Source organism: Lethenteron reissneri, chromosome 28 (assembly GCF_015708825.2).
Source record: "Lethenteron reissneri isolate LAM-NWPU_2019-01 chromosome 28, ASM1570882v1, whole genome shotgun sequence".
Taxonomy (NCBI): Eukaryota; Metazoa; Chordata; class Hyperoartia; order Petromyzontiformes; family Petromyzontidae; genus Lethenteron; species Lethenteron reissneri.
In genome coordinates this window covers 738764-765769 of record NC_083806.1, presented here as the reverse complement: position 1 = coordinate 765769, position 27006 = coordinate 738764, and the positions used below count along the sequence as shown (strand labels likewise).

The 27006-nt window shown below is 51.1% G+C and overlaps 1 protein-coding gene across 2 annotated transcripts in view; it reads left to right on the top strand.

The window, feature by feature from the left end:
* The window catches only part of LOC133348739 (kinase suppressor of Ras 2-like), a 79687-nt gene that overhangs the window by 16857 nt on the left and 35824 nt on the right, over window positions 1-27006 (top strand). For both annotated transcript variants that reach the window (XM_061561678.1, XM_061561679.1), the window contains exons 6-16: window positions 4185-4271; window positions 6536-6597; window positions 6731-6879; window positions 8389-8548; window positions 17007-17076; window positions 18150-18258; window positions 19270-19416; window positions 20276-20523; window positions 20994-21090; window positions 24040-24173; window positions 26230-26361. In XM_061561678.1, the coding sequence (XP_061417662.1) occupies window positions 4185-4271; window positions 6536-6597; window positions 6731-6879; window positions 8389-8548; window positions 17007-17076; window positions 18150-18258; window positions 19270-19416; window positions 20276-20523; window positions 20994-21090; window positions 24040-24173; window positions 26230-26361 (1395 nt within the window). The remainder of the gene's footprint in view (window positions 1-4184; window positions 4272-6535; window positions 6598-6730; window positions 6880-8388; window positions 8549-17006; window positions 17077-18149; window positions 18259-19269; window positions 19417-20275; window positions 20524-20993; window positions 21091-24039; window positions 24174-26229; window positions 26362-27006) is intronic.

Here is a 27006-nt window from a genome sequence, read left to right as displayed (position 1 = left end):
AACTCTCCCGGCGTCTTCATGACGGCTCCGTCGGCGAGAGCCCCCGCGGGGAGTGACGCGGTCGCGGTTAAACCAACGCCGGTGCACGGCGCGTTCCGCCCCGGCTCTCACGCCGGGTATCTGCGCGCAACGGCTTCGACCCCAGTGCTCAATCATGATGATCATTTATGCGCAGAGTCACGGGGGGGGCCCTCCCTCCCCTCCCTCCCCTCCCTCCCCTCCCTCCCTCCCCTCCTTCCCCTCCCTCCCTCCCCTCCGGCGCTCGTGTTAAACACGATGGCACCCGCAGTTTGAGACGCTGCTCACCGTGGCGTGGTGGGGAGCGGCGCACGGGACTGGCAATTCCAAGGTCACCGATTCAGTTTCATCTCCAGGAACGGCAGTCGAAGCAATGGGGGCGGGGCATGGGGGTTTCTGAAATCCTCCCCACCACCTTTGTCCCGCCCAGCAACGTAATTTAGTTCACTACGGTAAAGTCGATCGGTGGGTCACGCGGGGTAAATTGTGGCTACTCCAACCTCTTCCAAAACATCTGGTCGGTGTGGAAGAGTAGACCAAACACTCTCCATAGGGGCTCTCTAGAGTGACCTGAGCCAGCAATTGCAAGGGCTGCGCCTTTAGCTGATATGCAGCTATAAGTGGGTGGGAAAGGCTTGAGCCATCGGCAGCATCCTTGTCACCGTCGGTGAAACGCGACATCTCGGTGCCCAGTGAAGGCCGCTGGGAGCTGGCGGGTGTGGGGGGGGGGCTGCTGTGTCAGTGCCTACGGGACGGGAGGTCACGGGGCGTGGATGGATCGTCACTCGCGCCGGCTCATTAGCGAGTGGCGATGTCACCTTGCTCCGTCTCTCTGTCTCCCCGTATCCCTCGCCAGGCTGTCAGGGGCTGCAGCGGACAGGGTCAGGGGTCGCGTTAAGGCACCGGGATGGCCTTGTGTGTGTGTGGTCGGGTGGTAGGGGAGGGGCAGTGGCGTGTCACGTGCGTGTTGAGTGATTGATGAGTGTGACTGTTGCGTGAGTGGTGAGTGTTCAGTTTTGTGTGGGTGTTAGTGTTGAGTGTTGCTTGAGTGTTGTGTGAGTATTTACACTATGAGACCTCCTTTACCAGTGCAAAATATAGTAATGGGTTTTTACCCTTTCAACTGGTACGCCTTTTGGCATCATCTGGTCCAACACCAATGGAGACTAGGCTCTAAGAAAAGCTGTCTCAGGTGTGGACCAATCAACTTCAAGGACAGTGCATATCATTATCATTATCAGAGTTGTTTCTTTTTGTTTGCCTTTTTAAATTCTTTATATTAAGTTCGCTTGCTTGCTTGCTTGCGGGCTTGCTTGCTTACGACCGTGCAAATCTTTAGGTCGTTTTTAACCCACTTCCCGTGATCCAATCGAGCTGACATTTTCCACACAGACTCGTTGTGCGTGACAATGAATTTTCGTGAAAAAATGTTTTCAAAATTTTACACTGTTTAGGGAAATTTTTAAAAATATTTAATTACCAATTGCTTAATGCTGGCAGACAATCATCTGACCCATAGGTGGCAGCCATCTCAAGCCAGAGGACGAGAGGACTCTAGCCGCCACGCATATAAAGGATTTAGAGTGAAAAACTTTGTTTTTACGGTTTAATTTTTGACTGCTTGTGTTGTGGTTATTGCAAACATGATCCCTTGTATAAAGTGTCAGTTTTTGTACCAGTTGAAAGGGTAAAAACCCATTACTATCTTGTGTGAGTGTTGATTGTGAGTGTTGTGTATCAGTGTTGTGTATTGAGTCTTAGTGTTGGGTGTGACTTTTGAGTGAGAGTGTTGAGTGTGAGTGTTGCCTGTTAGTGTTGTGTGTTGAGTGTTGTGTGTGAGTGTTGAGTGTTGCGTGCTAGTGTTGTGTGTTGAGTGTTGTGTGTGAGTGTTGAGTGTTGCGTGTTATGTTGAGTGTTGTGTGTGAGTGTTGCCTGTTAGTGTTGAGTGTTGTGTGTGAGTGTTGTGTGTGAGTGTTGCCTGTTAGTGTTGTGTGAGAGTGTTGTGTGAGGAGTGTTACTTGTGAGTGTTGCGTGGAGTGTTGAGTGTGAGTGTTACGTGTGAGTGTTGTGTGTTGAGTGTGAGTGTTGTGTGTGAGTGTTGCCTGTTAGTGTTGTGTGAGAGTGTTGAGTGTGAGTGTTGAGTGTGAGTGTTGAGTGCGAGTGTTGAGTGTGAGTGTTACGTGTGAGTGTTGTGTGTTGAGTGTGAGTGTTGTGTGTGAGTGTTGCCTTTTAGTGTTGTGTGTGAGTGTTGCGTGTGAGCGTTGAGTGTGAGTGTGAGTGTTGAGTGTGAGTGTTACGTGTGAGTGTTGTGTGTTGAGTGTGAGTGTTGTGTGTGAGTGTTGCCTGTTAGTGTTGTGTGTGAGTGTTGCATGTGAGTGTTGAGTGTGAGTGTTGAGTGTTGCCTGTTAGTGTTGAGTGTGAGTGTTGCCTGTTAGTGTTGTGTGTTGCCTGTTAGTGTTGAGTGTCAGTGTTGCGTGTTAGTGTTGTGTGTGTGTTGAGTGTTGAGTGGGAGTGTTTGTGTTGCATGTGAGTGTTGAGTGTGAGTGTTTGTGTTGTGTGTTGAGTGTGAGTGTTGCATGTGAGTATTGCATGTGAGTGTTGTGTGTTAGTGTTGAGTGTTGCGTGAGTGTTGTGTGTGAGTGTTGGGTGTGAGTGTTGTGTGTTGAGTGTGAGTGTTGTGTGTTGAGTGTGAGTGTTGCCTGTTAGTGTTGAGTGTTGCGTGTGAGTGTTGAGTGTTGCGTGTGAGTGTTGCGTGAGTGTTGAGTGTGAGTGTTGCGTGTGAGTGTTGCATGTGAGTGTTGCGTGTGAGTGTTGAGTGCTGTGTGTGAGTGTTTAGTGTTGCGTGTGAGTGTTGCGTGAGTGTTGCGTGATCACTGTGCAGGTCAGCGCACACATTGGCAGCAGCGTCAGAGTCACGACTCGAATCAGCCTCGTTTGGTGTCTTCGCTTGCAGCTGTGAGTAGTCGCATGGAGAGAGAGAGAGACAGCAGGAGAGAGTGAGCAAGGGAGATAATGAGAGTAACATAAGCGAGGACGATAGTGAGGGGTCGTAGAAGAGCGATCCGGAGTTTGCTAGAGGAGAGGAAGAACATTTGCGATGAGGTGAAAGCGAGTTGAGGTGGGAGAGATGAAGACGAGGAGAGAACATTTTTGGAAACGCCGCCCCCTACTGTGCAGATGAAGAGGCCACTTCAAGAAGTGTGCGAAGGAGCCCTCCAAATGAATTCCCAGGGCGCACCACCCGATATCACGGTCCGAAGAGAATTGGGGAAAAAGACAAGATGCAATGTCACAAGCCACACATATTCGACATTGCTTTCTAGTCACGGCGTAGGCCGGTGTCGGCTGTGCTTGATGTCGGCTACAGCCATATTTGCCACTGTGAATTTGCAAGTGTCATTTGTCCATATAGAATTTGTAATTATGGCTATTATAAAATATGATGTGCGTAGTACTCAATTAGAAGCAACACCTCCCCCCAACTGCGTAAATCCTGGCGAGGCTCTCCTCACAAAGACTCGGTGAGGCTTTGCAGGGTAACGAGCGTAAGGATGTGCCGCTCGTGGCTGTGCCCGCTGCTTGACCATGGCGAGTGCGACTTGTGTTGCATAAAATGTATCTTCAAGTCATGGGATGGTTCGATTTTCCATAACGACTTCTGACTGCCTCTCCTGCAAACATAATTGTTGTTCCTGCAGCATTGTTTTTTAAATTTTATTTTGCCATTTTCCGATAACATTTATACACTCTTTTCTTTTTTTAATTCTCAGTTCGTTCCTATCTCGCCTTAGCCCTGCCCAGCAGAGTTAAACTTAGTGCCACTCCTGTTCACTGCAAGTCTACTGGGAGCGTGCGATGCATATGTTTATCGTGAGATGAGGGGCAAGACTTGATGGAAGATGCCGGCCTGAGACAGAGCTGTTCCTGAAGGATGAAAGCCAGAGGGGAGGCTTGAAACCCTGGTGTAGGAACTGTGTTGGCGAGCGGCCCTTCAGGGGCGACTGCCGTGCGGTTGCGCCATCGGTGACCGCCAGGTCGCGACCTCGATCTGGCCGTCGTTCACCCACTGGCAAGCGCTGGCCACGCGAGCTTGCATCCTGCTCACGCTGCCGTTGCTGCTGTCGCTGCTGCTGTTGCCGCCCCGACCTCCTCCGTGCCTCCACCAGGTTCACCACCAAGACGTGGTGGCGCTCGGAGGTTTGCAGCGTGTGCGAGCGTGGCATCATGTTCGGAGTTCGCTGCAAGAACTGTCAGTGAGTGGACGCGCACCGCGGGCAATGGCAGCGCTTCGGCGTGTTGACGCGGCGAGGCGCACCCTGAACGAGGGAAAAAAAACTACGCATACGCACGCGTCCCGCCGCTATTTCCCAGCGCGGGCGTTTGCTCAGAGGTGCTTAATTAGCGGTAATAGCGTTAAGTTTCAAGCTGCACTGGGGGGAGGGGGCGAGTCGTTAAATGCCCGCTCATTACCATTATCGTCGTCCCTCTGACGTCGCTAACATTCGAAAGAGCGATACTGCCTTAGACATGTGGAATTGCCGTCATTCGTTCTCAGCCACCAGCAGTGACGATCACTCCCCAGCACGAGTTTGTACTTCTCTTGGTACTAGTGAGACTGGTGGGATGATTTACCGTAACATTCGGCCCTTTAGGTAGACCCAGCCATAAATGAGCACTTGTTGATGTGAATGCTTAGTAGTAATAGGGTTTTTATTTGCTTGTATGTTGAACTTATTTCGCACTGTACATACCCAACTGTGATAATCGGAGTGGCTGTATGTGGGATTTGGTCCTTATATATAATTAATGTACAGCGTTATGGGATGCTATAATCGTGAATGAGGCGATATAAAATGAAAGTAGTATGATTAATATCAACCCCAGGGCTGTCTTGGTTTTATTGTGAATCCGAACTCTATTAAAGAGGGGCATATCGAGCCGTTGCAGGAGTTGAGATGGAGAGCAGCAAAGGTGAACCCACGGCATCGGAAACAAACCGGGCGGCAGGTGCGGCGTGCCGGCGCTGCTGCCGCCAGCTAACTCCCTTGCGGCGGCGGCGGCGCCGGCGGTGGTGGTGGCAGCGGTGGCAGCGCTCTGCAGAATGTCCTCGTTATTTCTTTCCCTTCTTAATCTTTGTTACATTTTTTTGGCCATTTCCACCCTTTGTGGATTTCTCACTCGTCAAGAGCGCTTCATTAGACGAGCGTAATGCAGAGCGCGCCGTCAAATTTGCGCTCGTTGCCTTAATTTGTTTGGCAGCAAAAATGAGTCGCATATTGCTAACAACCCAATTAAGCCACGAGTGATGTGGCTGCTTTGTAATTATATTTATTTGCAATCTGTGGAGTCCCGTCAGGGAGCTAATGTCACATCTGCTGCTGGATGCTCAAGTCATTTTTAAAATTGTCAGCGAAAACAATCATCTCAATGGGACGTTCGCTGTCATTCGAATATCGTTTAAAAAACACACAGGCACGCCACCCGCCCCGTCGCGTGAGCGCACGCTCCCACACTCTCACACGTGTGCTACATACCCAGCGACATGGGTTTAAATGCTGGCCCGCCCGGCGCGGCGTCCGATCATCGGCTATTGCATTCAACAATAGCCGTCGTGCTTTTGTTGGGTTGACAAGCGCCTCCACGAGCTTTTTTGTCGCAGACTAATCTTTGCGTCCGTTTCACCTCCTCGTGACACGGAGGCTGTCTGTGTGCATTCTGGTCCTGGCGTTTCGAACCGTATCGTCCGCTAAGGGATTCGTATAATGAGGACCAGTTTGAGGAAAGTCGACATTCATGCTCCCCATCATCGGAATGTGGAATTTATCCCTCTGCACATTCCGACTCCAGGAGAGCTTTGACTTGCAGTTTGACTCAGAGCGCCCGTCAAGGCCGACACGATACGTGGGCGGTGTGCCCGGGCCGCCAGCCTGGTCCTCCCCACAGCTGTTCGTGGCCCCCACAAAATTTGCAGCAGCCTCTAGACGTCCTTGTCGAATGGGAATCTGTGTGTGTTGGCCACCCGCCCTCCCTCATGTACCTTCGTAGGTCTTCGACAACAGCACTTGCCCCAAAAGTCCGTTCGAGGCTTTACAGGGCATATTTGTATATTTATTGTTGTGTATGTGTGTGCGTGTGTGTTTACGCTTGTGGAGAGTTTAGCGGTTAGCGCGCTGTGCTACGAACCTGGCAACCAGTATTCGATTCCCGCTCATGGCCTACACCAGTGACGATGATCTGAACCAGTCGTGGGCATCCCCTAGGTAGACAGTCTCAAATGAGTACCTGGTGCGGTGTGTAAACATCGCCACTGGGGAGACAAAGGCGGTCGGGCGTGGTGCTGGCCACCCACCCCGTCGTGTACCGTTCTAGCCGTCATAGGTGCTCGCTAACAGCACTTACCCCAACAGTCTGTTAAGACTATACGGGGGATTGAATCGTCTGTTGTGTTTGTGTGCATATATGTGTGTGCGTACGGGTGTGTGTGTGATTGTCTTTGTTTCTGTGCATGTGTGGGCAGGCTGCAGTGTCACAACAAGTGCATGAAAAATGCTCCCTCGTGCCAGATCCTCATTTTCCCACGTGAGAGTCACACACGCACACTCACGCATGCACACACATGCGCACATTAACATACACACATTCACGCATGCACGCCCACACTCACGCATGCACGTGTGTGTGTGTGTGGTGATTTGTCTTTGTGTGTGTGCAGCGAACACGCTGGCGTACGAACACAACTCGCTGCCGGCGCGGATCAAGGCGTCCGGCAACGGCGTGGACCCCGGCGGCGGGGAGACCCCCCCACCGTCGGGGACCGGCCTCTCGGGCACGCGCACCATCAACTTCCCCTCGCGAGTCAAGGTGTGCGCCGCACCACCACCGCCTCCAGGCTGCGCCGTGCTGCCCTGCGTGGGCTCCCGGGTGGCGGTGGCGTGGCGGTAGCGCTCGTGACTCATGGCGAGGATGCCCGAGTTCGATTCCTGACTAGGCCTCCCATTTTCTTGGTTCTTTCGGTAAAGTCACGTAGAATGGAAATAATAAAATAATAAAAATAAAACATAATAAAATTCTTCTCACGACGTTTCGGCCACAACGCAAGCAGCCGTCCTCAGGTGAAAATCAGGTCTGTCGGGGAGACAGCGCCTGAATGAAACAGCACCATGCTTGGAGAGTATATTTAAGCTGGGTTGGAAGGGGGGGAAGGGCGCCTTGACAAAATAATTTGCATATCAACAGGAATTTAGCATATTTATGGGAAATGCAGGTATGTGATTAGTACTCCTTATGCCCGTGCATTATGCAGGATCACATACCTACATTTCCCATATCCCCTCCCTTTGATGCTGCTAATCCTGCATAATGCACGGGCATAAGTAGTACTAATCACATACCTGCATTTCCCATAAATATGCTAAATTCATGTTGATATGCTAATTATTTTGTCAAGGCGCTCTTCCCCCCCTTCCAACCCAGCTTAAATATACGCTCCAAGCATGGTGCTGTTTCATTCAGACGCTGTCTCCCCGACAGACCTGGTCTTCACCTGAGGACGGCTGCTTGCGTTGTGGCCGAAACGTCGTGAGAATTATTTTATTATGTTTTATTTTTATTATTTTATTATTTCCATTCTACGTGACTTTACCGAAAGAACCAAGAAGATGAATCCCTGCAGTCACGAAAGCTTTAAAGCAAAATTTAGGCCTCCCATTGTTGGGCAGAGGGAGAGCGAGCGATAGTGTAGCGATTAGCGCGCTGTCACCCGAGTTCGATTCCTGCTCATGGCCAACACGTGTGACGATTATCTGAACCGGTCCTGGGCCTCCCTTAGGTCGACTCAGCCTCAAATGCATACCTGGTGCAGTGTGTAAGCATCGCTACTCGGGGATAAAGGCGGCCAGGCGTGGTGCTGAACGCCCAACCCCTCATGTGCCGTGCGGGCCTTCATAGATGCGCGTTAACAGCACTTGCCCCAACAATCTGCTTAGGCCTATACGGTGGGTCTTTGTCTTTGCGTATGTGTGTGCGAGTCTAGGTGAATGAGAGTGTGTGGAGTTTGTATGTTCTCTCCCTGTTTTACATGGGTTTTATCTGGGTTTTCCGATTTCCTGCCATAGCCAAAACCCACACAACATAACTGGTCTTGGCCAAACATCCAAATGCTGAAAACCACGAATTGTTCAATTGGATTCACAGCACAGCAACATCGCCCTGTACTGCGAAATCCTGCGAAGACCCTCTCAATGAGTCTTGAAACTTATCCAGACTTTCATGGGCAAACGAGCGTGGCAATATTAACGATAGATACTCGCCAACAGCACTCACCCCCGACAGTCTGTCAAATTCTACACGGGGGACCTTTTGCCTGTGCAGGAGCGGGCGCCCATCCCCTACCAGCAGCCGGTGGCGGGCGGCAGCGCCGCGTCGTCATGCGCCTCATCACCCCCGTCGTCCGCCGGCTCCTGTACCCCCAGCTCCACGCCATGCAACTCCCCGCGCACGGGTCCCGCCAGTGGCTCCTTCAGCTTCCCCGGTAGGCGCCCTGCTCCCACCGCGTCCACTCTACCTCTCGCTACGCCCGTGGCTGCCATGGCCCCACATGTCGCTCGCTCCGGCGAGCTGGAAAACGCTCGGCGAGAAATTAATCCCCCGCTCATACCACGTCCAGTGTACCTCCGGAGGACCCGACTATATTTATATATTTATCTACACACAATGCTACGCCAGCAACAATGTACACCATTGTGCACGGTTTAATCGCGTGGTTAAACCATCCTCGGTTGTGACCTGGATTCAGATCCCATTGTTACCGGATTGCTTTGCTCTCTTGCGTTCGTCACTGAGCCGCGCTTGATTTTTCGCGGAGAGGCGGTCGGCAACATCGCTCCATCGCTTCTCATCGTTGGTCCGGTTCGATGCCGGGACCGCCTTCAACACCTGCCTGAGGCACTCGCAGTCCCGTATGTCTGCAGTTGTTGAGCGAGTGTATTGCGCGCGACCTCTGTGTTGTCAGCGAGCCCTGAGGAAGAAAGTAATTTAACCATCGCGCAAAACCTGCCGCGACGTACCAATCAGAAGCACGGACACTGGCAGAGGAAACGCAGAAGCAGCTGCAAAGGGCGCAAAGTAGCGTGCAGAGACGCAGCATTAGGATTGCATTGCGAGACAGATGGACAACTTGGGATCTGAGGACGCGTGTACGTTAGAGACATCACGCTGACTGCTGGGAAAAGTAAGTGGGCTTTGACGAGATGTGGCTGGCGATCGGCGCTCTAGACTGAACGTCAGCGCGGCAGCCAAATAAGGGCACGTCCAGCGTGGAGATGGAGCAATTACATCAACTTGTGTGCAGGCGCTAGGTGGATTGTTGCATTGTAGAACCGCGAGAGATGGCGGTGGCTTGGGGAGGCTTTCATTCAACAGTGGATAGGTCATGAATGATGGTGATATGATTACTTGGCTACTGCTTTGGTGGGGAAATGAAGGTTCTGATGGTGCTGCTGCTGCTACTACTACTGCTGCTGTTACTACTACTGCTGCTGCTCCTGCTACTACTACTGCTGTTACTACGGCTGCTGCTCCTGCTACTACTGCTGCTGTTTCTACTACTGCTGCTCCTGCTACTACTACTGCTGTTATTACTACTGCTGCTCCTGCTACTACTACTGCTGTTACTACTACTGCTGTTACTACTACTGCTTGCTACTACTGCCGCTACTGCTGTTACAACTACTACTGCTGCTCCTGCTACTACTACTGCTGCTCATACTGCTGCTATTACTACTGCTTCTGCTGCTGTTCCTACTGCTGCTACTACTGCCGCTACTACTGCTGCTGCTACAACTGCTCATACTGCTGCTGCTATTACTACTGCTGCTACTACTACTGCTGCTACTGCTGCTGCTACTGTTGCTACTCCTGCTGTTACTGCTGCTACTGTTGCTGCTCGTAGCCGGGTTAACCACAGCGGGCGTCCGCGATGTCGTGATTTATATTTGAGTGGCCACTAGAAGGAGCGAAGGCTGGGCCTCGTGAAAACAGGAGATTGTGACAAACAACATCAAGAATAAGAAGATCATCATCATCATCATCAAAAATGCGGACGTGCAATACCGCGTTCGTTTTTAAACAGTGTTTGCTTTGCCGCGCCGTATGGTGCTCATGCATACTCGGGATGTCACCGTGTCGGCTGCTTATGACCAAAAAGTTCGCCACCCCTCCTTCACTGCCCGCCATTACCCCTCACCCCCCTCACCCCTCGCCTTCACTGCCCACCCGCACCTCCCTCACCGTGTGCTGGTTCAAAGCCGGACTGCACGCAAATTGGCCGCAGTGGGAGTTGTGCCCAAACGCAGACTGAAGGAGATAAGTCTGTGGTCACGGTCGGGGCCCTCAACTCCAACGCCTCACCGAGCCCCAAGGGTTCTGCATGAAAGAGGCCCTGCCTTGGGATCTTTGTCCAATTCTTGCTTAGTGAGGGATTTTTAATTCTGCTCCCAGAGGCATCGGGCTGCAGCGAACATTGATGACTGTACAGCCTGTTCTACTTTAACGTGTGGTGTTTTCATAACGCGAATTGAATACAACGTGATGAATGTATTAGGGAACGCATTTTTTATAACGCGGATGCGAATTGGATATAACGTGACCGAGTGAACAGAATAACGTCGCGCGAGTGAGAATAAGCGGTGATACGGGCTGCCTCGGCGTAGCATTATCACACAAGGCGGGATACTGCTGGATGCTTCTCGATGCTACCCACGCGCCTCAGTCTTTGTTCAGCCTGCGTACGCATCTCACGTGTTATCGTAGACTGTGCTTTAGCCTACATTATACATTATTTCTATAACGCGATTTTTCCATTACGCTGCGTTCTTCAGGAACGCAACTACCGCCATGTTATAGGAGAACAGACTCTACTGTATTGAGGAGTCCTAATATGAGAATGGTATCCAGTCCACAGTTGACTTTGTCTAACTGCCGCCTGTTGTTGTTGGGACGGCCATGTGTTTCTTACACTCTCAGGGTCGGTGGCTGTAAACGACAACATGGCCACACACGTTCAGTTTTTTGTAACTGGTGTTCTGGAAAAGGTCAGGAGCTTACGTGCAACGTTGCACACCTGCGTGTTATTAAATGCAAACTGGAATTTAAAAAAATCCACGCATCCATGCAGATAACACTCGAGCCCATGTAGATGGCTCAGGAAGCTACTTTCTGTACTACCTCTACTACTCCTCGTCAACTCGTAGCTGTATGAGTCAGAACTCTCACGGCAAGGGAGTCTACACAGGAGGTGAACGCTTCAGAGGGTGCCCTTCTCTAGAATGGAGGGATCACTGCCAAGTGGAGGTTCGGAACGGCGGTGTCGGCAGGCCTGGTGGATAGTCAGGGTGGTCACAGCGCAAGGGCTCTGCGTGGCCACCCACTGACCAGTATCGTCCATTCAGAATCAGAATCTTTATTCATCCTGGAGGAATCCGATGGGCTATGGAGCTTTTTTTCACAGATGTCCAGTCGGGGCAGGTCAGAAAGTTACAACAACAAACAATGCAAAAACACGGTAGGAGTGTAAAGAATAGGAAAGGTAAACGAATCACTATCCATAAATAACGTTTTTACATTCAAATTGCATAAGTACATCAATGCCGAAGCTTGGGCAAGAGAGGTAAACAACAGCAAACACAATCCCCAAAACAGTTCATTATGGACAAACAACCCACACAACAGACATGGTGTCCACGATGTCGTTACATCGCACGCCGTGCCTCTCGGGCCGGCACCACACAGTGATATCCCGCGATGTCACTATACATACACATGCGTTATGCGGTTCCTGATGAGCGAGATGAGGCCATCAGCTTGCTGCGCCTGGGAATACAGTTTCATTGGAGGCGGCCAGCACGTGGAGATTAACCAGAGCGGTTAAAATAGTCTTTGGTTTGCGTTACCGGTGCCGCGCACGGTGAAACGTCTCCTGACAGTCGTAGCTTGTTCACTGAGTCACGGAGGGAGCTGCCGCAACAGCGTCGCGGCAACAACGCTGAACTTGTCGGTCGGCAGGTCACGTGTGGTGGGGTGAAGTGTGGGTACGCCCACCTCTTCCAATACGTCTGGAATAGTCAGGCCAAATACCCTCTCGCGCCCCCCTCCAATGCAGGCCCTTCCGTCAGCGGTGGTGGAGCGAGCATGGCAAGCAATCGCGTGTGGTGGGGTCAAGTCTGGGTCGTTAAAACCCGACACAACCAACGAGTAAGGGTTGTCATCTAAACAGAACGTGCCCATTCGTCACTAGTACAGGACACCGGTGTGTTGGAGAGCTAAGCCACAACATTTACAATCAGAGTACGACGTTTCACCAGTAATTACAACTAGCCTCATCAGGTGACAGCCATATTTGTGGAGAAGTCCACCTGTTTCGTTCCTTATATAGAGGCGTAGATGTGGTGACCACGCTTCTGAGCTCCTTGGGCAAAGTGGGGGGGGGGGGGGGGGATTAATAAGTCAACGTACATTATGCATGAGCATTATGCGAGCCCTTTGATCTTGTCATTCCTGTCCGTTGTGTGTATTAAAATAACCGTATCAAAGGTAATCCCTATTGAAGTATGGTGGCCTGTATAGGCATGCATTTAAACAATGCATTATTTGATGATATTTACGCGATCTAACCCCAAAAAACCTCTTATGGATGAAATTGGTCGCGAAAGCCGACGTGTTAAACAGAACAATACCTCTGGGCGGGGGCGGGCTGTCTTGTAGAGATCCTTTCTTCCAGCAGTGGCTCAACCAAGCAATTGCAGGGCTGCACCTTTAACTTTTAACTGGGAAATTTTGGCAAATGTACCATGGCACAGGCCATTCGTTGGCTCACGCGTGCCACTCGGCGCCATTCATTGCTCACATTTCACTGGAAACGGTTACTGAGTTCCTGAACTTTGCAACCTGTAACCGATTCTTCCCGTGGTTACTCTTTAACAAGCCTGAGCCCTAAGCCAGCATCGCCGCAGTGCCGGCCAGGCTCAGTGCACCGACACAGCCAGGATGAATTCCCCCCGGGCCACCCGGCCACCCCTGGCACCTGTGCCGAGAGCTGCCGAGTGGCCTGTATATGCCCATTTCTATTTATCTCTAGATTTGAAGCTTTCATGACTGCAAGGATTCATACTCTTAGGTTCTTTTGGTAAAGTCACGTAGGTAAAATAATAATAAAGTAAAATAAAAATAAATGAAAATAACTAAATTAAATCACGACGTTTCGGAAGCAACACAAGCCTCCGTCATCAGGTGTAACTGCTCCAGTAAAATTACTGTAGCGTGTGAAGAAAGCTATTCAAGACACGTGTTTTTTTATAGGGTGCTGGGCAGGGAGGAGCCAATGAGTCGCGGGGGGGGGGGGGGGGGAGATAACCATCTCGGTGCTTGTACACTGCAAGTACGGTGCTTGTACACTGCAAGTACGGTGCTTGTACACTGCAAGTACGGTGCTTGTACACTGCATGTATCTCTCAAAGTGCATCTCTCAAAGTAATTTTCCTGCCGTTTTTTTTCACGCGCTTATCGTCGGTAATTTTTTTCCGTCGGGGTACTTTACATTTGCACATAAATGAAATGTTTGCGAATTTCCGAAGGCAAGCCGGCTGTGTGGTGCACGTCTGCGGGTGGGTGAGTGGGGGGGGGGGTGCATGGAGGGAGGTAACGATAACAAATGGGAGTCAAAGTTGATTGGTGCTCAGATGAACGTGGGGTGCCGCGTTTGTCTCTATTAGCAGCCCCAGGACGCTGCCGCAGCGGTGTGGCGGTGAGCGCACACTGGAGTCGTGGTCCAGAGGCCACCGCTTCTATTCTACCTCCCGGTGTGGCAGTTCAAACAATGGGGGCAAGTTTCTTAAGGGGCGCCACGGTGGCGAGATGTGAACTACCTTGCCCGGTATACAGGAGGTCGTGGGTTCGATCCCGATCCCGACCCTGACGATACCTGTATATTTGGAGGATTCGTGTTCTCTCTTCCCATGGTCGTGTGGATATTTCTCCAGGTCCTCTGGTTTTTCCCTCCACATTTATAATTAACGTGCATTTAGAGTATTTGGCTGCTAGACATTTACACATGGTAAGCCACTTCATTGAGCTCTCATTTGTGGCCAGGTCGCTTCTCAAAAAGAGCTACATAGCTCAGTTGGCCTTACTTGGTCAAATAAAAATTGTTTATAGTAGTTTATAGTTTTAAATCGGCCCCCATCCCTGCCGCCTCTGTCCACCGAGCAGGATAAATGGGTTCAACCACAGTTGGGGTAAAGTGTGGGTACTCCCAGCTCTTGCAAGAGCTAGTGGTGGGAATTAACAGTGTGCTGTCTCCACATAGAACGGTACCGGTGCTGCGCTGCGCCGGTGTTGAGTTCTAAGAGAGAAGTTCAGCAGAATTTGACAACAGAGAGACAACACTTTTGGCCGAGATGTTAGCGATCTATACTCAGAGACAACGATCCTCCACATAGCCTTTACCAAACGAATGGGGCAAATACTGTTAGCGAGTACCTAATTATACTGGCACCGTACCCGAGTGGCTGGTGTGGCCAGAACCCCAGCCGGCTACTTATCTCTCCCCGGTGCTGACCTCTTCATACATCACTTGCCAATGATGTTAGTCATGGTCAGATATCAAACTCAGGTGACCACATTCATGGGAGAGTGAGGGAACCACTGCGCCACCACTCCCCATACATGCACAAAACAACAAAGGCAAGATCCCCCATATAGCCTCAACACTTTTGGGGTAAGTGCTGTTAGCAAGCAGACATAACGAACACACCCACATAAGTACAGCTAGTCACAACGATGCACATACATAATCACACACTGACGTCAATACACGTTAACACGTCTACACACAAGTCATCATGCACATATGTGGACACATTCCTACACACGTAAACACACAAGGCTGAGTCGAATCGAACTCGAGTGTCCCGGGTTCGCAGCGCCGCATGGCGTTAACTGCAGCCCCACCGTTCCCAGTAATACACGCGCACGCTCGTGGAGGACACGCGATTTTACGGAAGTCCTTGAGTGATGATTGAGGTTATCGCGCCTGTTTAGCGAGCAGACTGATCGCGGCCTCAGATACGTCCGGCTCATGTTTGCTTTTCCAAATTGAAAAGACTGACTCCCCTCTCTAAATGGTTGCCCACCTGCGCGTGTTGCGGGCGGGGTCACGGTTGCCGTCCCTGTTGTCTGGCCTGAGCCATACTCGGGATGATGGGACGATGATGCGACGCCTTTAAGCAGGGATGGAGGAGGGGAGAAGATAGCCTACGTGTTAAACTGAAGATAGCTCCGTTCAAATGCATTTAAAGAACAGATGCAAATGAGAGGACTCGGATTGAAGTGGTTGTTAAGCACAAACTGGAACACGTGCCACCACCTCCCATGAATGCAGTTAAGCAATCTCGGGTTTGTGCATTTTGTTTTTAATGCTACTTCTATCATCAGCCATGATCTGTCTGCTGCTGGATGAACGCCTCCCCAGTCCAACAATCTGACGAGCTCCCGCTGCACGCAAGCCGATTTGATCGTTCCTCCTCCGCTGTGGACATCCTCTCTGGCGCATTTTCTTCCTTTGACTACCGCTCCACCCGGCCAATGTTCCCTTCTGGCAGTGATGAGTGCCTGGCCAAGTCACCCCCGACGCTCCAAAGCGGCGGATTGTGAGAAGCGTTCCCGTTACCGGTGACGAGACGCGTTTGCGAACGCGGTGATTCGTCGTCTGCTGTGGTGTTCCACGGCGCCATCGTATCAGCGATGCGGCGGTTCGTGATCGATCTTCGGTTGTCATCCATCACCGGAAATCCAGCGCGTGGCGCGGATTCTCACTCGGGCCGACTCTTAAATAAAGAATAGACATCGTCGCTCGGCTCCGGCTCGGCTCCGATTCGGCTCTGGCTCAAGTCGGCCATGGCTCAAAACCAACTTTAGCTGGATCCCACCTGCCGTGCTCAGGACTTACCTGAGTAGAGCCTGAGCCGAGCCACGGTTGAGCTGCTCGTGTGGTCTGTGCAAGCCACTGAGTGGCTCGAGCCTGAGCCAAGCATGTTAGAGAGTGAGCCGCGACTCGTAAATCCGGCCACAAAAAAACATTGACCTGATTTACGGATTGTGGGTGCCGAGTGTTGCGCGGCTCTCCCGCGTGTTTGGGAGTTGTAGCCCGCCTTGTGGGCCCACGATGTCTGAAGTTTCGCTCCACGTGCTGAAAGCTTGTTCAGGAGCGAAATGTCACTCCTCGCACTGGGCGGCGCCCCGCAGGTCTTCACAGCAGCAGCACGGCTGCTGCTGTGAAGACCTGTGCGGTGAATATTGCATATTTATACTGTTCTATTCTCCGATGTTCTTAATGTTTGTGTTGTCTTGCTTTGTTGTTTTTGATGATGAAGTAAATAAAATGTTCAAGCGAGACCGCTGGAATGTTTGCGTGCGCTCTCGGGGGCCATGTGTATGCTTCGTATGTGTTAACTAACAGCACTTGTCCCATCAGCCGGTGAGGTCTAAAGGGTTGATACATTTTTTTGCGTATCTATGTGTTTGCTGCCGTGGTATAATGGTTAGCGCACTGGACCTGCAATCCAAATATCGCTTATTTGATCTCCTGGTGTGGCAGCTGAAACAATGGGACCAGTTTCTTACATTCCCTCCCACCCCCCACCCCGTTCGTCCACTCAACAGTAGAAATGGGTTCACCAGAGTCGACGGGCAGGTGGGGTAAAGTGTGGTTACACAGACCTCTTCCAAGACGTCTGGCATAGTGTGGAAGAGTAGGCCAAATACCCTCTAGAGGGGCTCTCAAGGGCTTCCTCATGTAGGAGGCTTTTCTGCTAACGTTGGCATCAGCAGGCAATTGCAGGGCTGTGCCGTTACCTTTTACATGATTCTAGCATGCTCACCAGTGCGTGTATGTGCGCTTGTGTGCGTACCTCTGTGTGTCCATCTGCACCACACAGACATCCCCTCGGGAGCGGACAACACGACATCCTCGGATTTCTCCGTGGCTCTCTTCCCCAACCCGCGGACGTACGTCATGGTGACTCTACGAGCCAGTTTGGGTAGCAGGGTGGCGGCGCAGTGGTGACACTCACGCCTGACAGCAAGAAGCGACTGGGTTCGATTCTCAGTTTTGGCGCCTGTGTTCTGCTCCACATGGGCTTCTTCCAGGTCCTCCGGTTTTCTCCCGTAGCTAAACACACACACAGTGGAACTGGTATTGCCCAATCATCCCAATGGTGATATATTATCAGCAAATTACTCAATTGGGACGATGCATTGCAAACCTCTTATGCAAAACTGGGTAAGACCCTCCCAATAGAGTGTAAAACATTGAATAAACAGCCTTTTGTCAATGTGTTATGGGTTCGATTGAGGTGCACACTCGACTTGGAGGCAACATGATTTATTAACACATAACACCAACTAACACTCGGGCAACACGACACAGCGTGGCCCCGGGCAGGTGACGGCTGCCTGGTCACGAATGACGATCGGAGACTTGATGACTTCTCATGGCGTCTTCATCCCGGAGTAGAACAGCCCAGCTCCCCGTTCACACCCCGCTTATAACCGCTCCGGCGTGGCCGGCTCCACCCCAGGCCACGCCCCCCTTCTCGATCCTTCGGGAAGGTCCGGGCCCCCAACCACGTGACCCCCAATCTTCCCCCTTATCCGGTCACATGTCCTGTTGGGTTCACGTGGAGTGCCACGGCCTGACACGACCCCCGTGACACCCGCCTACAGCCCCCATACCGAGCCAACACAGTAATGACCTCATATATCCCTACGCTCGTATAGTCCCGACATAGTAGTGCAAATGCAATTCTGTAAGGAGGTCTCCTTCAAATGCCGTGTCGGTCATGGGGTTGTTTGACCATACTTCACCACACTGGTAAGTGGGGGTTGATGAAAGTGGGAGCACAGATGTAGAGTCCTGTGCCCCAATGGATTGTGCTGCACTGCTGTCCGCTACTGACCGCGCAGCCTCAATTGCAGATACAACTTGAAAATGTGAACCGCCATGACCTACGCCACGTTGCACACTGCTGCGCCGTCTCGTGCCGGGTTGTTTAATGTGTCACTCGCTCTCATTCGTTCAGCGGCGATGGCAGCGGCGGTAGCGGTGGTGACGGTGTCTCTCCACGCACGCCAACCGCTGATGAAGGCAACTCATCAGAGAAACCGCACGGTGGGCTGTCAGCGAGCGAGGTAAGTGGTGGCCACCACCCGCGATGCATGCTGGGACATCAGTGTCCATGTGTGGAGGGTGGCGGCTCTAGCAAGGTCTAGGTTAAGGCGTATGGAGTGATTTAGGATTTTTAGGATTCACTTACAACACTCGGTGGTCAAATATCCGAGGTGATATATTTTCATTCTCTAGGGTTCCATGGAAGCTTCCATCTTGGTCTCAGAGTTAAACATCCAACATTGTTAGGGTTCAGTTAAAACACCAATTGCTACGAGGTTGCCGCCTCGTAGCAATTATTGGGACGGTGAAGCGGCCCAGCAGGAGCGCGTTCGCCACTTGTGGCAGAGGTTCACGGTTTGAATCTGACTGGCTGCCCTGGTTATTACTATGTATTGGCCAGAAAATAGCCGAAGTGAACGTTAACATACCCGTGACGTCATTCGCAATCGTTAAGCCATTGTGTGCCGGCGTCATGGTCCAAATGTATAAAATTCTACAAAATGACATCACAACATTTCTCAGTTGGGATTACACACTGCATGCCCGTGTTTGTGACGCACAGCAGCGCCTTTCTTTGGGATAGCCTTGGGCTATAGGAACCGCGCGAATATCACTCGTACGAGGTGATAGTTACTGTTATAACAATCATCTCGTCTTTACACCAGTGATGGGTGTCATGGTGGCGAGATGTTGACTACTTAACCGGTGTACAGGAGGTCGTGGGTTCGATCTCGACCCTGACAATGCCTATATATTTGGAGGCTGCATGTTCTCCCCGTGGTCGCGTGGACTTTTCTTCGGGTCCTACGGTTTTTAGCTCCACATTTAAAAACATGCCTTTAGAGTATTTGGCTGTTATACATTTACACATGGTAAGCCACTTTGTTGAGCCATCATTTGTGGCCAGGTTGATTCTAAAAAAGAGCTATATAGCTCAGTGGGCCTTACCTGGTAAAATAAAAAATTGTTTAGTCGTTATTAGTTAGTGTGTTGAACCGTGGTTATCATTGTTGTTGTGCCTCGCCTGGCAGGGCGTGGAGGAGAAGCAGCCGGTGGTGGAGGTGGCGACGTCGCCAAAGCCAGGGGACATACCGGACTCCGCCGAGAGCTCCGAGACGGTGGGGGAGCTGAACTACGCGGCGCGAGGGGGACGCACGCAAACCAGCATCCTGCTCAAGGTGCGTGCATGCACGCGCGCGTGTGCCTGAGTGTATGGGGAGCGTTGGTCCGTTGATTAGCGTGCTGCGCTACGAACCTGGCGACCAGAGTTTGATTCCCACTCATGGTCAACAACAGTGATGATTCAATTATCCGAACCAGTCCTGGGCCTCTCCTAGGTTGACTCAGTCTCAAATGAGTTCCTAGTGCGTTTGTAAACTTTGCCACTGGGGAGACAAAAGTGGTCAGATGTGGTGCTGGCCACCCACCCCCTGGTGTTCCATGCCAGCATTAATTGGTGCTCGTGAACATTCCCTGCAGCTCAGCTGGACACTGCGATCTCCCTGAGCACTTTTTCACTCTTCAAAATGAACCGGTGATGACGTCCCTAGGGCATCCACTTCAAATCATTGCGCCATACTACACGCGGTACACCCCAAGCATAATATTGAAAGCCTACACCGTAGTGATGTTATAGTCACTAACTAGGCTTGTTCAACGATAACCGCTAAACCGGTCAATGTTTTCAGAATCAGGTACCGGTTGCTGACTTGCAGAACCGGTAAATGATTTCAGTGGAATTCTAGTGATGAACTCACAGACTGAACCCCATTGTTCTTAACTGCCGTGCCGAGAGATGGAATCGAATCCGCGACCTCTGGATTGCAAGACCAGTGAGCTGCTGTTACATCACCAATGTGGCAGCTTCCTTAGTCTCTCAGTTAAGAAGTTGAACGTGTTGTGTTTATTGCTGTAAACATTTCTATATTTGCCACACACCGGTAACAGTTTTTTATACTTTTTTCCACGCGGTTACAGCTCATGCAAACACACGATTTTAACAACCTCCCCCCCGTGGGCCCCCGTGGCATCGAGCAGGAGTGGAACATCCCGTTCGAACGTGTGGAGCTGGGGGAGCTCATTGGGCGCGGGCGGTTTGGGGCGGTCCACCGCGGCCGCTGGTACGGGGAGGTGGCGGTGCGCCTGGTCACGGTGGAGGGCCATGAGCAGCAGCGGCTGCGCCTCTTCAAGCAGGAGGTGCTCACCTACCGGCAGACGCGGCACGAGAACGTCGTGCTGTTCATGGGCGCCTGCATGAACCCGCCGCACCTGGCCATCGTGACCAGGTGACGCCGCGCCCCCCCCCCCCCCCCGTCCCGTCGGGGCCGCGATGCCAACCACCCGTAGACCCAGTGCTAGTGACGCTGCCCGCGGTAGATTTACTTAAAATTAATTGTGCTCATTTTCACAGGAAAGCCTCACCGAGTCTCGGGTTTTTGCAGGACGGGGGCAATGTTGCCGTGTTCAGTAGCAGTTGAGCCATTTGCAGGAGAAGGATATTTGGCCAATACTGGTTATGTTGTATGTGCATGTGTTTAGCTTGACTGACTTCCTGTCACCAAGCACAGCGATCATGCCGTGACTAGTTTCATGTCACCTAGGTTATGTGCCTAGGATGCTGGTAGATTGACAATCGTCACCCCTTCTTGCACAATCCCTGTTGGTGGGCCAGTAAATAATCATCATAACGATGATAATCCACGGTTTTTTGTCAATCCACCGCTGTCCCCCCCCCGCCCCCCACCACACCCTGCAGCTTCTGCAAAGGCCGGACGTTGTACGCGGTCGTGCGGGATCCAAAAGTTCCGCTCGACATCAACAAGACGAACCAGATCGCTCGCGAGATCCTCAAGGTGCCAACCTACACCGCCGCTCGCCATTAACGGGACGCGCGGGGTCTTTGGATTGTTTGGCTGCTGCTATCAATTTCCACACGATAAGCCACTTCGTTGAGCTATCATTTATTTTAGCCAGGTCGCTTCTTAAAAAGAGCTACATAGCTCAGTGGGCTTGACCTGGTAAATAAAATAGAATTTGTTAACAAGAAAAGTTAGTCATCGTGTTGTTTCATAGAGTAACAGTTCGCAGCACGTTTGACTGGCAATCCAGAGAACCCTGGTTCGATTCCATCTCCCGGCCCGGCCATTGAACCAATGAGTAAAACTTATTAAATTCCACCCTCCCCCCCCAACGCCTCTGCTCACTCAGCAGTACAGTCGATCGGCAGCTCGCGTGTGGTGGGGTAAAGTGTGGGAACTCCCACAAGAGTCGACCAAATACCCCCTAGGGGGGCTCTCGTGGAAAGATCCTTCTGCCAGCAGTGGCTTATGTACGTATTGTATGTTGAACTTCTTTCACACCATACGTAGCCAACCGTGCTCATCGGATTAACCAAACAATAGCAGGGCTGCACCTTTATCTTTTCTATGTATTCTATCTATTTTAATTTCACCAGGTAAAGCTCATTGAGCTCTGTAGCTCTTTTTCAGAAACGACCTGGGGACAAATGATAGCTCAACGAAGTGGCTTATCACGTGGAAATTTATAGCAGCCAAATACAATGCACGTTTTTAAATGTGGAGGAAAAAACCAGAGGACCTGGAGAAAAATCCAGACGACCAGGGGGATAGCATACAAACTCCAAACATACAACAGGCGTCAGGTTCGGGATCGAACTCACGACCTCCTGTATACCGGGCGATGTAGTTAACATCTCGCCACCGTGGGAAATGAGGGCAACTGGGAAAAGAGGGCAAATGTATCATGCCATGGCACAAGCCGCTGTGCCACTTGTTGGCTTATGCGTGCCATTTGGTCTTATTAATTGTTCGCATTTCACAGGAGGAGGTTACCGGGTTCCTGAACTTTGGAATCGGTAACCAATTCTCAAAATGGTAAAAAAACATCCATGAATGAAGAGGTTTCACTTTTACTGTATTTACATTTGGCTATGTTTGATTGCGCAGCAGGAATAGTTGATAGTTTAGATGTCACTTAAAATATGAATTGTTTGTATATTTCCAAGGCAAAATTGAAAATATACAAATAATGATAAACGATGTTGAGACTGAGAAAATCAGAGGATAAATGGAGCAGTCTGAATCTAAGCTGTGAAATCGATACATTAAACTGAAAATAAAGAACATTAAAGAGCACAATGAAAATAATGCAATGAGAAATGTCAAGTTGAAAATGAAATTCAAAATAGAGGAAATAAATTCAACCCAAAGGGAGGAACCCATTTCCCCAGCACAGAAACGGCACAGCGACATCCATGGAGTTACATAGAGATCAATAGAGTTACATAGAGATCCAGAGTTACATTTAGAGCCACAGAGATACATAGAGTTTCTTAGAGTTGCAGAGATCCATAGTCACTTCGGGACTCATGGACTCAGACTTTATTATTTCAGCTGCTAAGGCCCCGTATAGTCAAGCAGCTCTGTTGCCACAATGACCACGGCCCCAAGACCGTGTGGCAGTGGCTGCGGTTACCGGACATCATCGCAGGGTGGAGGAAATCTGCAACCAACCAGAGCAGCAGCAACAACAACAGCAGATTATTTACACGAAACCCACTGCCTGCACTGCTCACTACAGATAATGCTTACACACATTAATGAACAATAGTGTAAAAAATTCGTATCACAGACGTTTGCATAAACAAACCGTGTGCACAGCCTCAGACGTAACGGAGCTGGGCTCCAGCGTTCAAAGCAAAAGTAGCGGTGGTGAGTCCTGCAGGCAGACGTTAACACACGCAGCTGGATAAGGCACATGTGGAATATTGAGGTTGGTCATGAGGACATCCACAATGTGGGTGCAGTGCCAGACGATGCCCTGGAAGCAGAGTTCTCAATCTAGCACGGTCACCAGGCAATCAGAGGTCCACCTACGGTTTCTTGGATTGTGTAATGGGTGAAGAGAGAACATCCGTTGAGATACTGACCTGATTTAGATGTAGTGCAGGTCTCTGCTCAACTTTGGCGAGGTGAGATAAGTTTAAAGCTTGAGAAAAAGCTCACAATGATGAGTTCCAAGGTGAATGTTAGAGCCGAATGATAAAGAGGATTTCGTTTATTGGAGAATGAAAGATAATCTGTAGGTTACATCGCAATAATCACACAGGTCAGCGTGGGTTGGTGAATGGGGGCCCAGGGTTCAGATATCACTCGCTCCTGAAATACACAGGCAACAAACAAGCAGGGAACTTCTATAGCGAATGGCGCATGCTTGTTTGTGCGTGTTTGTGCAAGCGTGTGCGTTTGTGTGGGGAGCGGTAGTGTAGCGGTTAGCGCGCTGCGCTATGAACCCAGTGACACGGGTTCGATTCCCGCTCAAGGCCAACACCACAGCGACGATTATCTGAACAGGTCCTGGGCCTCCCCTAGGTCGACTCAGCCTCAAATGAGTACCTGGTGCGGTGTGTAAACATCGCCACTGGGGAGACAAAGGCGGTCGGGCGTGTTGCTGGCCACTCACCCCCACGTGTGCCGTTCTGGCCTTCATAGGTGCTCGCTAACAGCACTTGCCCCTACAGTCTGTTAAGGCTATACGAGGGATCTTTGTCTTTGTTTGTGTGTGTGTGTGCGTGTTTGCGCATGTGTGTGTGTGCGTGTCTGTGGGCATGTGTATGCATGTATTTGTGGGTGCGTGTTTGTGCATGCGGGGGTGTGTGTGTTTACCCGTGCGCATTTGTACGTGTATGTCTGTGCGTGCGTGTTTGTGTGTTCCGTGTATGTGCGTGTTTATGCATGCGTGTGTGTGCGTGTATGTGCGTGCACATGCGTGCGTTCTCACAGGGTATGGGCTACCTCCACCACAAGGGCATCGTGCACAAGGATCTCAAGTCCAAGAACGTCTTCTATGACAATGGCAAGGTCATCATCACTGACTTTGGACTCTTCAGCATTTCTGGCGTCGTTCAAGATGGCAGGTGCGAGCATCGCACAAGGGCCAATGTGTGCCGAATTCATGCTTATATCCCGGGAGCCCTCGGACATCGATTTGGCGCAGTTTTTTTTTACTGGAATTTTTGCACAAACGAGCGTTATAATCGTGCTGTAAATGCGTGATCGTTGTTTTGTGATATCTATGAATTGGCGGTTACTGTTAACCCGAGCTGCCGAAGCGATCATTTCTCACCAATCATTGTTTTTCAAATGATCTTTGAATCATTGAACTCATTGTGCAGTACCATCAGCCGGGTGCATGGTGAGTAACGGTAATTATGTTACTCGGCGAAAATGCAGTTATCGTTCGAGATTAGTGGCTGTGTCTGTGCAGCACTGCGGTCAGAGTGCTTGACTCGTAATCAGACGGTTGTGAGTTCAAATCTTGGTTGGGGTTTCACTCAACCCATCATCCCTACCGGGTATTTAAAGCAAGTACAATTTTGTGCAGCGTGAACAGTGGCCATACATGAAATGTGGAGCTTTTCATCGCTGGCTTAGAGCTATCAAGTGAGATGAGCGGCAACCGCCAATATTCTTATGACAACGGAGACACCATGACTTTTTATTTTAGTTCCATCCATATGGCAGAGGTGACTCTTAGAAGTGACCCTGTGACATGCACTTCTGCGGGCCGTTCTCTGACACAAAGCCAGGCAGGTTCAGTATCTCGGGAAGCGATGCCGAGGGTGCACTAGAGGAAAATACAAAATATAAATGATGGCCAAACCACTTTCAGTGAAGCAAGATTTGTTCACTTCTTATCATTGACTTTGGGTCGTCCAAACCGCCTGTTTCCCCATAGCCGCAGTATTGATCCGGCACTGCCTCGAAATTCCCCCCCCGCCCCACCGTGATCCAGACACTGCGTTTCGCTTCTCACTGTCCTCCACTGACCCCCCACCCCCATCCGCCACCCCCTGCTCCGCCACCGCCGTGCCGCCGCCACGGCAATGATCCCGCCGCCCCGTTACGGTGGCTGCGAATCTATTTCACGCTCGGCGTCGTTGAAGTTACGGCGCGGCCATGTTACGACGTTACGGCCGTGTGCGGGGATCGCGGGGGTCGGGGGGGGCAGCGGGCGCAGGTCACCGCGTCACTCGAATCTAATTAACGGCATACATGGTGACGGCCCGCTACACGGCGGCGCACGGCCCTCCACTTGACGCCCGCCGCTCTCGTATTAAACCGCGTAACGGCCGCCACGTGCGCCAATGGTCGTGTGTGTAAAACTGTAAAGGCGCAGTGGCACAATTGATCGCTCACACCACTGCTGGCAGAAGGGTCGTCACGAGAAGAAGCTCAATAGGGCCTCTATGGGGGGGGGGGTTGTTATCTAAAGTTGCATCTTCACACTAACCAGAGAACACAACAGCGCTGCCTCCGTGTAGCCACGTGTACTGTAAGGTGCCTTGTCAATCCACTGCTGCATGAGGCTCTTCGCACATCGTCCACACGGGTCTTGGGGAGTTTTTGATTTGTTCCGCCACCGCGCATCTTTTGTCATGCCACGTTCATAATTTACACCGCTGCCAATATCTGCCGGGAGTCCCGTGATGAACGCCAAGGCAAGATTTAACGACACCGACAGCTCCATATATAAATTCCGGTGGCATGTCACCGAGGCCAGCGATTCGCGGAATTCATCCGACGTTAATGCTGGCCGGCCGGGCGTTGATCCAATACCGATGCTCGATACCAATATCGGGGACTGGCTTCACTGTGAGCGGTGGGCAGCAGAGGGCAATGTAGAATACATTGAACTGGACCCGAACTGTACTATTCTGGCATATCTATGCACCCTGTCTTCACCGACCCGCACTGACCAGCATGGTGAAGTATGACCCAAAAACCGCCACAGCCCGATGCGGTGTGGGGAGGCCCTCAACCTCTGTGTCGCGACTTCACTATTCTTCACCCCTTGTGTGGCCGTTCCGATCCGTGCCGCGTTGAGTTTCCCACGCAACGTGTTGATGAGCCGTCGCTTCTCGGCGCCGTGCCACCATCTTCTCGTGACCGCCCCTTCACCCTCCCGGGCAGGAGCCATCAGGAGCTGAAGCTGCCCCGGGGGTGGCTGTGTTACCTGGCGCCCGAGATCATTCGCCAGCTGGCGCCGGGCACCGACCAGGACCTCCTGCCGTTCTCCAACAACACCGACGTGTTTGCCTTCGGGTGAGTGGCGCCGTGTCCCTGCCTATGCCATCGCATCCACCACAACAATACCACCATCTCGATTTAAAGCTTTCGTGACTGCAGGGATTCATCTTTTTGGTTCTTTCGGTAAAGTCACGTAGAAGGGAAGTAATAAAATAATAAAAATAAAACATAATAAAATAATTCTCACGACGTTTCGGCCACAACGCAAGCAGCCGTCTCCACCTGAAGAGGCAGAGTCTGCCTTCTCGACAGACCTGTTCTCCACCTGAAGACGGCTGCTTGCGTTGTGGTCTGTCGAGAAGGCAGAGTCTGCCTTCTCGACAGACCTGGTTTTCACCTGAGGACGGCTGCTTGCGTTGTGGCCGAAACGTCGTGAGAATGATTTTATTATGTTTATTTTATTATTTTATTACTTCCCTTCTACGTGACTTTACCGAAAGAACCAAGAAGATGAATCCCTGCAGTCACGAAAGCTTTAAATCGAAATTTAACCACCTCTACGGGGAGGGATTTCACATAACTTTGAGATCCTTCAACAAGCTCCGTGATAAGAAGGCTCCAAGCACGTTTGCTGTTTCATTCAGACGCTGTCGCCTCGACAGACCTGGTTTTCACCTGAGGACGGCTGCTTGCGTTGTGGCCGAAACGTCGTGAGAATTA